This window comes from Mya arenaria, chromosome 11 (assembly GCF_026914265.1).
Source record: "Mya arenaria isolate MELC-2E11 chromosome 11, ASM2691426v1".
Taxonomy (NCBI): domain Eukaryota; kingdom Metazoa; phylum Mollusca; class Bivalvia; order Myida; family Myidae; genus Mya; species Mya arenaria.
The window spans coordinates 17,518,483-17,532,227 of record NC_069132.1 but is presented as its reverse complement, the minus strand read 5'-3'; the positions used below and the strand labels follow the sequence as shown (position 1 = coordinate 17,532,227).

Here is a 13,745-nt window from a genome sequence, read left to right as displayed (position 1 = left end):
TTAACTTATTTATAATTTAAACTTTGTTTTCCGAGTTTATTTCCTGCTGCAATAGTGCAATGCAGTGTGCATTAACCGCAGGCATTGTGCACATGGTGTAGATAACCACAAGGTGTATACGGATTACTGTATTCGTCATGCTTTAATTAAAATGTTAACTTTTGAAATATATATTGGAAACGGATAAATATTCGTTAAGTGTTAGTATACTGTAGTAGGTGGATAAAAGGCGTTGTTAATATTCCAAAAATACATTACATGTATATTGCACCGATGAATAGAACTGCATTTACTTATAACGAACACATGCATGAGCAACGTGGTGAATGAGTAAGATAAAATGGACACAAGAGATAACATCGACAATTCATGGGCTTTACAGTAAGTGTATTTCATCACGTAAGTTATCTAAAGCAAAAGTACATTTTTTTTGTTGAATTATGTTCTTACGATCTTCTCCCGCATTAATATTGTAACTATGTAAGTGTCCTACAGGTCCGGTTCTGTCCATTTCAATCATACTTATGTCTCTTGATAGGCTGACTCGACTAGATGTGTCCTCTTGTTAATATGAGTTACAGTATCAGTAGCGTAAAACTAACAATGGACGGTAAATGCCATAAATTATTGGTATTTATATTGATTGAATCTTAACAATCTGTTTTGAATCCAATAGAACAATAAATTGGATAAAGATTTGAAATTACATACTGATTACTGTTAACCTGGTACGTCCAAATTTAGAAATGGAAATAGATAAGTCGATCATTCGAGTTGAGATAGACGAAATTGGAGACAGGTATTGAACATTTTGTATTTCTAAACTTCGAGTTATAAAGTCGTTATAAGCTCTAGTCGTGCAGTCAAATTTGAGTTAATAAATCAAATAATCTTAGTCGAAATATAGACATACAGCCTTCACAATATACTCTCAACTGGCACAAATGCGCTGCCATATAAAACAACAACAATAACAACAACAATGAGAGCCACACGTACCCTCACTGAAGTCGCACAGAAGGTCACCCACCACTACCTATCACCAACAGAGCAGTAGACATTTCACCAACAATGACGAGCAGCTCACATTCCCTAACCTTTCAGTCAGTATTTAAAGGCTTCACTAATTCCAACACAAACCCTGTCCTTCTTTTGAAGGTCCTTGCAACTTCACATTCCAGGAACATGAGCCAGCCTGAATGTTTGTGATGTGCTATGTAGATATATTTATTCGTTCAATGACAAATATTATAAATACACAAGTAAACATGATATTTAAAAAGCACACTTATGTTTATGAAATTACAATGATAATCAAGAATAAACAAGCGCAAGTATCTTCTCATTTTCTTCCTCCTTAAAATGGTGAGTTTTCATTAATTTTGTTTCTTATAAAACTTATTTTGATTTAGCTTCTTTTATTTTAATTTGGAAGAATGATTCGTTCATGTCACCCTGGATACTATGAGTCTCACCTGAATACTGTGAGTCTCACCTAGATACAGTGAGTCTTACTTGGATACTGTGAGCCTCACCTAGATACTGTGAGCCTCACCTAGATACTGTGAGTCTCACCTAGATAATGTGCGTCTTACCTGGATACTATGAGTCTTACCTAGATACTATGAGTCTCACCTAGATACTGTGAGTCTTACCTGAATACTGTTAGTCTCACCTATATACTGTTAGTCATACCTGGATACTATGAGTCTTACCTAGATACTCTGAGTCTTACCTGGATACTGTGAGTCTTACCTAGATACTGTGAGTCTTACCTGAATACTGTTAGTCTCACCTAGATACTATGAGTCTTACCTGAATACTGTGGGTCTTACCTAGATACTGTGAGTCTCACCTGAATATACTTTTAGTCTCACCTAGATACTGTGAGTCTCACCTAGATACTGTGAGTCTTACCTGAATACTGTTAGTCTCACATAGATACTGTGAGTCCCACCTAGATACTGTGAGTCTCACCTAGATACTGTGAGTCTCACCTAGATACTGTGAGTCTCACCTAGATACTGTGAGTCTTACCTGAATACTGTTAGTCTCACCTAGATACTGTGAGTCTTACCTGAATACTGTGGGTCTTACCTCGATACTGTGAGTCTCACCTGAATATACTTTTAGTCTCACCTAGATACTGTGAGTCTCACCTAGATACTGTGAGTCTTACCTGAATACTGTTAGTCTCACCTAGATACTGTGAGTCTCAATTATATACTGTGAGTCTCAATTAGATACAGTGAGTCTCAATTAGATACTGTGAGTCTCACCTAGATACTGTGAATCTTACCTAGATACTGTTGGTCTCACCTAGATACTGTGAGTCTCACCTAGATACTGGGAGTCTCAATTAGATACTGTGAGTCTTACCTGAATACTGTTTGTCTCACCTAGATACTGTGAGTCTCACCTAGATACTGGGAGTCTCACCTAGATACTGTGAGTCTCACCTAGATACTGGGAGTCTCAATTAGATACTTTTAGTCTCACCTAGATACTGTGAGTCTCAATTAGATACTGTGAGTCTTACCTGAATACTGTTTGTCTCACCTAGATACTGTTTGTCTCACCTAGATACTGTTTGTCTCACCTAGATACTGTGAGTCTCACCTAGATACTGTGAGTCTCCATTAGATACTGGGAGTCTCACCAAGATACTGTGAGTCTCAATTAGATACTGTGAGTCTTACCTGAATACTGTGAGTCTCACCTAGATACTGTGAGTCTTACCTGAATACTGGGAGTCTCAATTAGATACTTTTAGTCTCACCTAGATACTGTGAGTCTCACCTGGATACTGGGAGTCTCACCTAGATACTGTGAGTCTCACCTAGATACTGGGAGTCTCAATTAGATACTGTGAGTCTCAATTAGATACTTTTTGTCTCACCTAGATACTGTGAGTCTCAATTAGATACTGGGAGTCTCAACTAGATACTGTGAGTCTCACCTAGATACTGTGATTCTCAATTAGAAACTGTGAGTCTCACCTACATACTGGGAGTCTCACCTAGATACTGTTTGTCTCACCTAGATACTGTGAGTCTCAATTAGATACTGGGAGTCTCACCTACATACTGTGAGTCTCACCTAGATACTGTCAGTCTCAATTAGATACTGTGAGTCTTACCTGAATACTGTTTGTCTCACCTAGATACTGTGAGTCTCACCTAGATACTGTGAGTCTCACCTAGATACTGGGAGTCTCAATTAGATACTTTTAGTCTCACCTAGATACTGGGAGTCTCACCTAGATACTGTGAGTCTCACCTAGATACTGTGAGTCTGGGAGTCTCAATTAGATACTTTTAGTCTCACCTAGATACTGTGAGTCTCAATTAGATACTGTGAGTCTTACCTGAATACTGTTTGTCTCACCTAGATACTGTTTGTCTCACCTAGATACTGTTTGTCTCACCTAGATACTGTGAGTCTCACCTAGATACTGTGAGTCTCACCTAGATACTGGGAGTCTCAATTAGATACTTTTAGTCTCACCTAGATACTGTGAGTCTCAATTAGATACTGTGAGTCTTACCTGAATACTGTTTGTCTCACCTAGATACTGTTTGTCTCACCTAGATACTGTTTGTCTCACCTAGATACTGTGAGTCTCACCTAGATACTGTGAGTCTCCATTAGATACTGGGAGTCTCACCAAGATACTGTGAGTTTCAATTAGATACTGTGAGTCTTACCTGAATACTGTGAGTCTCACCTAGATACTGTGAGTCTTACCTGAATACTGGGAGTCTCAATTAGATACTTTAAGTCTCACCTAGATACTGTGAGTCTCACCTAGATACTGTGAGTCTCACCTAGATACTGGGAGTCTCAATTAGATACTGTGAGTCTCAATTAGATACTTTTTGTCTCACCTAGATACTGTGAGTCTCAATTAGATACTGGGAGTCTCAACTAGATACTGTGAGTCTCACCTAGATACTGTGATTCTCAATTAGATACTGTGAGTCTCACCTAGATACTGTGAGTCTCACCTAGATACTGGGAGTTTCACCTAGATACTGTGAGTCTCACCTAGATACTGTCAGTCTCAATTAGATACTGTGAGTCTTACCTGAATACTGTTTGTCTCACCTAGATACTGTGAGTCTCACCTAGATACTGTGAGTCTCACCTAGATACTGGGAGTCTCAATTAGATACTTTTAGTCTCACCTAGATACTGTGAGTCTCACCTAGATACTGTGAGTCTTACCTGAATACTGTTTGTCTCACCTAGATACTGTGAGTCTCACCTAGATACTGTGAGTCTCACCTAGATACTGGGAGTCTCAATTAGATACTTTTAGTCTCACCTAGATACTGTGAGTCTCAATTAGATACTGTGAGTCTTACCTGAATACTGTTTGTCTCACCTAGATACTGTGAGTCTCACCTAGATACTGGGAGTCTCAATTAGATACTTTTAGTCTCACCTAGATACTGTGAGTCTCAATTAGATACTGTGAGTCTTACCTGAATACTGTTTGTTTCACCTAGATACTGTGAGTCTCAATTAGATACTGTGGGTCTCACCTAGATACTGGAAGTCTCACCTAGATACTGTGAGTCTCGCCTAGATACTGGGAGTCTCAATTAGATACTTTTAGTCTCACCTTGATACTGTGAGTCTCAATTAGATACTGTGAGTCTTACCTGAATACTGTTTGTCTCACCTAGATACTGGGAGTCTCAATTAGATACTGTGAGTCTCACCTAGATACTGTGAGTCTCAATTAGATACTGTGAGTCTCAATTAGATACTGTGAGTCTTACCTGAATACTTTTTGTCTCACCTAGATACTGTTTGTCTCACCTAGACACTGTGAGTCTCACCTAGATACTGTGAGTCTCAATTAGATACTGTGAGTCTCACCTAGATACTGTGAGTCTCACCTAGATACTGGGAGTCTTACCTGAATACTGTGAGTCTTACCTGAAAACAGTGAGTCTTACCTGAATACTGTGAGTCTGACCTAAAAACAGTGAGTCTTACCTGGATACTGTGAGTCTTACCTGAATACTGTGAGTCTCACCTAGATACTGTGAGTCCTACCTGAATACTGTCGGTTGTTTCTATATATCACTAAGTATAGATAGCCTCGATTATTTATCGAATATATAAACATATCTTATTTAACTGCTTGTAACAGACAAAGTAGACTTAAACTTGCCAAGAACTGGCCGGAAGAAATCAGCCGTTATTACCAACTAATTAATATTAGCTTAAAAAACAAAACAAAAAAACAAAACAAAACAACAACGACAAACAAACAAAAAACATTTCATATGCAGGGAAACCATTAAGGTATACACCACACTAAAGAAGAGAAGAACAGGAAGTATATAACTACAAAAACGTATCATCATTGAACCAGAAACAAAGGGACCTAGTATATCGATAACGCAGACTATATTTTTAAACTAGGTGTTATATCTGCAAAACGTTTACACTAGCAGTAAATGGCAAAAGACTAATCAACGGTGTCGAAGATGACTCAACAACCACACAAAACAGTAAATGTCTTAGACACATGTCCGTTTGAAATTATACTTATTTATTAAGATATGCAGTTTCCTTAAACTCCCCAAGACGCCTCACTGTGCATCCGTCCGGTACCTTCGGCGGGGAAAGTCTCTTCTCAAACAATAGCGTTATATGTTTCATTTCAAAGAGTACATGTTCGTAATACCAAACGAAATATTATGATATATTATAATATTATGTATTATTTTTATCTTGAAGCGAAGATTTTAATTACGACGAAATTTGTTCTACTACATTAAGAAAAGCTTTCGATTTATCAATGGAGAAATCCAAAACAAGAGTTATAGAACCTGTCTATGAAATACCTGTAATGGCCAGGTGCTCGTTTTTAAATCATATACCGTGCTGAATTAAACAAGCAACGAAATTGTAAGCTGAAGAAGATTTAATTACAGACAAAAGCATGGCTATTTAGAAATATAAACAAAATAGTATACAAAAATGTTTATAATGCAGTGCGTTAAGAATCAATGCAAAGAATCAATCTATCACCATCATTCAAGTACAACTGATCGCTTTAGAGTCAAGTTAACAAAACATCAAGATACAGGCATGTTTATTTAAAGTCGGGTGTATGATAACAAGAAACATTAGCTCAATGAGCTATAATTTACCCGGAGACAACACTTAACATAAATATCATATGCATACAGTGCATCAGACTTCTAGATTCTAATCAACAATTTCATCTTCAGCAAACAACTTAGTTTTCTAGTCTGTGTTCTTTCTGCTTGGCAATCGTGTATGATCAAAACCATTTCTTCCGCTATTCACCTTTTCGTTCTCGCGGCATCTTTCCTGAAAATACAATTGCAAAGCAAGACTAGGAAAGGGAATAGAAAATATGGAGTTAAACATTTGACATGGCATTCATATTGAAGAAATAAACAACGTGTACACGATTTTATGGAGGTACCGATACGTTTCGAGTGCTTTAATAAAAAAGCACGCACTCAAGGTTGTATATGATGTTAAGTTCATGTATAGTTCCGTGCTTTGAGATCAATTTGGGGTTTTGTTTACTTTTATCATTCAGGATTCCTCTATGTTATCAAACAGTTCCACCTTATCATTTGGATAAGTCTGATGAATATGTGTTTGTTTTATGAAAAGTAGTTTTCATCTTTTCGAGCCATTTTGATACATGTATCCTAAGCTAATTAGCGTAGTAACTTAAGTCAATGCTGAGCAATAAATGTCTGTGTTTATAACGTTCTGTATCTCTGTAAGCAGCACTTTGCTACTGAGTTTCCACTTAACAACGTTATTTAACCAATGGACGATCAACCTGACTAGAAGACCAGAAGAAAAAACGAAAAAGATTTCACCAAAAGATCATCTAACCAAAAGACAAAACGTTTAAGATAACTTAACCTGCGGCCAATTGTTTAAAACCGGGCACGTTTTTGGTTTGGTAAAATATATCCAAAATGTTTATTGATTGGTCAATATTTATAAAAACAAACTGCTAACCAATCAAATCGTTTCAATAAGTCAAATAGCAAAAAGATAACCTATAGATAACTTATCAAAGTTTTATGCAGACTGCAGAAGGCGAACTTAACCAAAATACCAAATAATTACTTTACAAACAGTTCAAAAGAAGAAAACTTAACCAGAAGAAGATTAACTCGATCGGTATTACAGCTTCCTGCTTCAATGAAATTATCATTCAAAATGTCTTAGTCGAGATCATGCCAGGTAGTCGTGTTGAACCCAGCGGTTAACGGCTTTTGCATTGCCCTGCTTTCACTTCAATCACCTTAGTCAATACTCAGATACATCATTTAAGTTTGGATTGTCTGGCTCATATTTGTTATGTAGAATTACATCACATAATTGTGTCATAGTTTCACTTACTTATTTGAGCACCCGTACATTTTTTAATATTCGGAATGATCGAATAGTGTTCTTAACTAAATACATTGTGGTTAAGTTTACTTAATTGGTTGTTTTCCCTCTGACTCTGGCCGGTCATATTCAATTCGGTCTGTAGGTTGAATTTCTAAGCAGTTCATAAGATTAAACATCACTTCCGCACCGTTTACCAAGTAAGAGTTCGGAAACTCAGTCTCTACACCTACTACGCTGATTCTGGAATTTCGTCCATAATTCATACTACATGATCAGTAATATATTTTCTTTAGTATTGAGTAATATTTTCGTGGAAATCCGTCTCTGGCATCTCAGTTCTCACGCTTACAACACTGCCATGGTGGCACAAGGGGGATGCTTATTACTAAATTGAAATATTCAATTATAAGTCATCAATTAGTGTTATTGTTTATGACTCTCTGTCCGTCTCAGTTTCCACTCTTGGTATTCTCTATTTTCCGCTTGGCACATTTCGACGTTGCCTCTGATACAGTACCCGACGTCTACGGAAGCAAACGTAAAACACGCACATTTTCTACTGAGTAGATAATAAATCAGAGAAGTTGTTGGCATTTCTAGTTAAATTGCAACGAGTAACAGTTTCACTCAGAGATCAAGCATACACACATTTCAAGGCGAATGCTAAACGTGTTGAATTCATTGCAACGACTTTGACGAGCCAGACTTTCAGTGTCAACAATTATACTTATTGGTAGCATTATCAGTACTAAGTCAAACTTCCATAATTCGAACTCACGGTATTTTCCTATTTGTTGGCCTAACCACGTTGTTCAACAGTCTGCGACATAGATTGACTCAACAGTATGGGTTATTAGTGTATAGCTGGAATTTTAATTGGATTCACGTGGATGTGACATTAAACAATTATGCAACGATATAAATTTACCTTCTGCTCATTCTCTCTTTTATTATTCTCTATGAGCTCTTACGGCTTAGAATTTGTCTTGAAACACAGCGTGAATCAATACCATTGATGCCAAGAAAGCTCTGTCAATTCCGAAAATATTGGGGGCTTTCTTGTTAGACTGTAATTCATCATTTGTGGAATAATCTTAACATTGTTTCTATGGTTTGCACGTTTGAGAGGATTATTATACAGTTTGGAAATAAATACGCCATTTCATAATTATGTTTTCTCATTGGTTAAGATGGCATATGACTGTTTTATAAGATTGTTTATATACATGTAGTTCTGCTAGGTGTATATTGTTAATAACCGCACTGCATCTCATTTCCACAGGTAATATCGGATGCAATATAGCATTGTTGTTAATTGAAACAATGGTTCAGTTCAAATGGAGAATGTTAAGGAGTTAATAAGCTCCTTTAAAGTAGAGCTGAACCATATTTGACAACTAATTACTTTAAGGTGTATGTACCATTTGGTTAGTATACATGTGTGGGATTAAGAAAGTCCATTTTATACTAAATATATAAACGATCATGTTTTTTTAAATATCGTGTTTACATTTTTTCAGCGACACAGCGGGCATGGCGTAAACGAAATGAGTAAAACTAAGAACAAGAAATCTGTACGCAGTCTGAAACTGAGAGCTACAATTAACAATGTGATCCGCAGCATAGAATCCGTCATGACAAACACTAACATCGTCATGGGCGAGGTTGAAAATCTCGTCAAAGATATTGACAAAATCTCTGCACGGCTGGAGGCAAGGTTTGGGCAAGGAGCGCTGAACGAGAGTGATGTGCGCTATGACAGCAATCGCAACGTGTGTGAACCAGCAGGTCCATCCGGATGGCCTGGATGGCCAGAGGCCGCCTCCAACTCCGTGCTGCCGTCTCCGAACATGGATTACACATTTCTGGATCTCTCCCAAGAATGCACCGACTGCGGTATGGACAACATTAGAAATATATCATACACGGCCAAATACCCGCTGTGGATCCAGTGTGACAGCTGGAGAGCCCCCACCTCCGTGTCGGAACTGTCGGAAGTATCCGAGGTCAGTACCTGCTTCTCTTCGTGTTCTGATAGAGCATCGCAGCACTCACTGAACAATTTGAACAACGCCCAAAGTGTTTACCAACAACATCAAGAGAAGCGACAGACTAACGAGAACATGCAGAAAATAAGGCAATGTTGTGTTGTGACGTGCATCAATCCGGAGTTAACTACAGGCGGAAATTATTGTGGTTTGTATGAAGACATCATGGAGGCAAAGTTAGAAGATTTAGTTTGGACCGACCTCGAATGTGACGAAAGTCTCAGTGACAGTGACCATCTGTCCGACGGTTATTAATAGATTTTAAGACTGCGGCGTACTTATATTGAACTGTTCTGAATCTTATATAATTTATTGCATGTCTATGGCTTTTTAATTCAGCTTTAAAGTGACACTCTTATTCAAAATCAATACAAACACATGTATAACAAACATACATTCCATACATTTTGAGTGATAAACCTTTAACTACTTACTAATTAATGCATTTATGGAAAATTTTAATTACTGATAACAATATTGCAACCGTGTATTTATAGCTGAAAACGCAAAACTATTAAATGATTGGTGAATGCTAAAATACTTACTGTGATCTATCATCGTTACATAAGGTAAAAATACCGTTTTTTGTGCACATTTCTTTCAAATTTAACTCGGTATCCTTGATAAGAACCATTGTTTTCGACATTCATTCATCTTTTTTGATATATCAAATAAATTTTATTAATTTTGGTAATCTTATTTGGGAATAAGAGTGCATCTTTAAAGATTAATTTGGATAAATGTTTTAATATGCATATATAATTATGCATAAAATACACACGTTTTGCTGAGAGCATGGTAGTTGTGGAATCATCAATGACATACAGAATATGTATTAGCATGCATCGCATACAGACACTATGTAATGGCTGGCTTTATCGGCCTAACTCTGACGAAACGTAGATATGCATTCAATAAATTTAAAGGATAGCAATTCGTTCAATAAAAGGCCAATGATTCGTTCAATAATTTAAGGCCAATGATTCGTTCAATAATTTAAGGCCAATGAATCGTTCAATAATTTAAGGCCAATGATTCGTTCAATAAAAGGCCAATGATTCGTTCAATAATTTAAGGCCAATGATTCGTTCAATAAAAGGCCAATGATTCGTTCAATAATTTAAGGCCAATGATTCGTTCAATAATTTAAGGCCAATGATTCGTTCAATAAAAGGCCAATGATTCGTTCAATAATTTAAGGCCAATGATTCGTTCAATAATTTAAGGCCAATGGTTCGTTCAATAAAAGGCCAATGATTCGTTCAATAATTTAAGGCCAATGATTCGTTCAATAATTTAAGGCCAATGATTCGTTAAATAAAAGGCCAATGATTCGTTCAATAATTTAAGGCCAATGATTCGTTCAATAATTTAAGGCCAATGATTCGTTCAATAATTTAAGGCCAATGATTCGTTCAATAAAAGGCCAATGATTCGTTCAATAATCTAAGGCCAATGATTCGTTTAATAATTTAAGGCCAATGATTCGTTCAATAATTTAAGGCCAATGATTCGTTCAATAAAAGGCCAATGATTCCTTCAATAATTTAAGGCCAATGATTCGTTCAATAATTTAAGGCCAATGATTCGTTCAATAATTTAAGGCCAATGATTCGTTCAATAAAAGGCCAATAATTCGATCGTTCTGATAACGTTTCGTTTTATGATTATTTCTTGTTGAAAACAACAACATAACTATGAAACAATATAGGAGAGCAGCGTAATGTAACGTTATTTTTTTTTCGTTTCGACTGAAATTGCAGTAATTTTCTGTAGTTCTATAACAACCTCTGTTGAAATGAACCCATTCGTGATATATAAGTGTCGTTTATCAATCTCTCCTACGCAAAGGAATACGGAAGACGTGTTAGCAGTAACTTTAGGTAACCCTTTATTTATTTAGTATATATAATATGATGTGTTTAACGATTAAATCATAATATGCTTATAGTTGATTTTCGTAGAGGGTAACACTGTTAATAATTCATTTGGAAAAATGTTAGTTAATTGATCATGAGTATGGTAATTGTTTGTTTCTTAATTCAATTGTAATTGGTTCATAAAATTTCAATGCTATATTTGTTTTTTATATCATGCGTCCCTTTTTCGCAAACATATATTAATGTATAAGCTCCCGTACCCCTCACAAATTATGTTATACGTTCGTATTTTGTCGTCAAACTGTCCACCACACGCCATTTCTTATTCATACTGGTCCTTACAATTGAATGTAAAGTGGGAAATGATGAATTGAATGATCATTTAACCATTCATTGATATTTTATAAACATATCTCTACCCTGGTCGAAACTCAGCATTAGCAAACTCCAAACTAATACTTAAAGCTGCACTGTCACAGATTTACCATTTTTACAACTTTTTTTATTTTTTGTCTTGGAAAGACCAAATTTTTGCGTAAATATCTGCAAAATAATGAAATAAGATTGTTGACAAAAAAAAAACAGATCGTAGATTTTCATATTTCCGTTTGAAAAGTAATGTTTTATGGCTTAAACCGTTACTAACGGTTTAAGAAAAATGCATAAAACATCTTTTTTTGAACTTGAATATAAAAATCTACGATCTCAATATTGTCAGCAGTCTTATATAACTGGTTTCCATGGATTTTCGCAAAAATTGGCTCGTGCAGGATAAAAAATAAAAAAGTTGTCAAAACGTTCAATCTGTGAGAGTGCAGCTTTAACAACATGAATGAACCATTATCCGCATCACTCACTGTTATGAATAAGGTCATACTTTGGTACTCTGTTTTATACGTAAAATTCATTGTAGTGCATGTAGCAAATTTAATCTAAAAGTGTGCAGTCTATACAAAAAAAATCAAACAATAATTACCGTCTGAACGGATCACTGTCAGTTTAGGGAACGTTTATACTTTTTGTCGGAATTCAGCCGTTGTGAGCTTTGCGTCGTAACTGATGTGTCGAGCCACTCATGTCTGGTTAGTATCCATAGATTTATTTTGCCAGAATAAAACGTAACTTGTCCAAACAACTATTGTCTAAATTACAGAAACAATGACAAATGTATGTAGTATACGACTGCAAATAGAAATGAACATACTAAACGTTTTAACTCGTCTGTTTTCGAAGAAAAAGTATAAGTATTTGTATAGCAGCCTCACTGGCACCGGATTTTCAAACTCAATCATTTTTTTTTAAAAATCAAAAAAATTATATACATATATAATTATTAATATATTATACAGTACAAAGTGCATATTTAAAAAAAATATTGTTCAATATTTTTTTCACATATTCGGTATTATAATTTTTAGTAAGGAATTATAAGGTTTTTTTTTATTTTTGAAAAAAAAGATTAAATTTGAAAATCCGGTGCCAGTGAGCAGCCTTGAGGTCGAGGATGGCATCGTCGTGCAGAATAGTTATGTTAGTATTTTCAGACAGACAATACAGAGGCTTAAATTGTGCTGAGTGATGTCCCTTTTCGACTATAAACAACAACCAAACAAAAAAAACGAGCGTAAACATTCGCTCATATAAATACAAGTAGTAGCCACAATGTGCACTTGTCTATTTGGACGACTTGCACAAGCTGCTTACCCGTACCTGATATCTATTGGCCAAAGACAAGGGCATTAATGTCAAGTGCGTCCAGGTCCAGATCTCCAAATCTGGCTATCTGCATAACAATACTATCATTGACCCAAACAAGGTATCGGATGAGGTTTGCACAAATGAAGAATGGTTTTGAATCGTATATTTAAAGAATAAAGTGCATTGAGTTATTCGGTAAGACTAGCAAGAACGTGTATTGTATTCACGAGATATTTTTAATACAGACAAAATTTTCATCTAAAACAAGCGTCATCGTAAACAAGCAATTGCTCTTCATTTGGTGCACAAGGTCTTTAATAAGATACATCGTCGAAACATATAATAGAAAACAGTCTTAATACTCACCGAATCGAGGACGTTTGTCAGCCCAAACAACAATGAACTAGGAAACCTGGACGCACCTGAGATTACTTCCATTGAAAGAGAACCGTCGCAGAATACAGGGGGATACACGTAAACCGAGTCTGTAGTGCCGCATACAGTCAGCGCATGATACAGTGATGAGCTTTACGCGGCGAAAATACATGCTCACACGACATTTAGTTATTGTTTGACGAAATGATGATTTTGTAATATACTTTTTGTAATTCTATTTATATGATTTAATCAAATAAACGATAACTTTCAAATATGTCATTGACTTTAATAAAATCAAGAAAAAGATAACGCTTTATATACAAAAGTT

The 13,745-nt window shown here is 35.9% G+C and overlaps 1 protein-coding gene across 1 annotated transcript; it reads left to right on the top strand.

The window, feature by feature from the left end:
- The first annotated feature begins 82 nt into the window (after positions 1–82).
- On the top strand, positions 83–12,553 carry LOC128207161 (uncharacterized). The gene is made up of 2 exons (XM_052909939.1): positions 83–381; positions 8,934–12,553. Exons 1-2 carry the CDS (start codon positions 370–372, stop codon positions 9,714–9,716), a joined length of 795 nt encoding a protein of 264 aa, XP_052765899.1. The 5' UTR covers positions 83–369; the 3' UTR covers positions 9,717–12,553.
- The last annotated feature ends 1,192 nt before the right edge of the window (positions 12,554–13,745 follow it).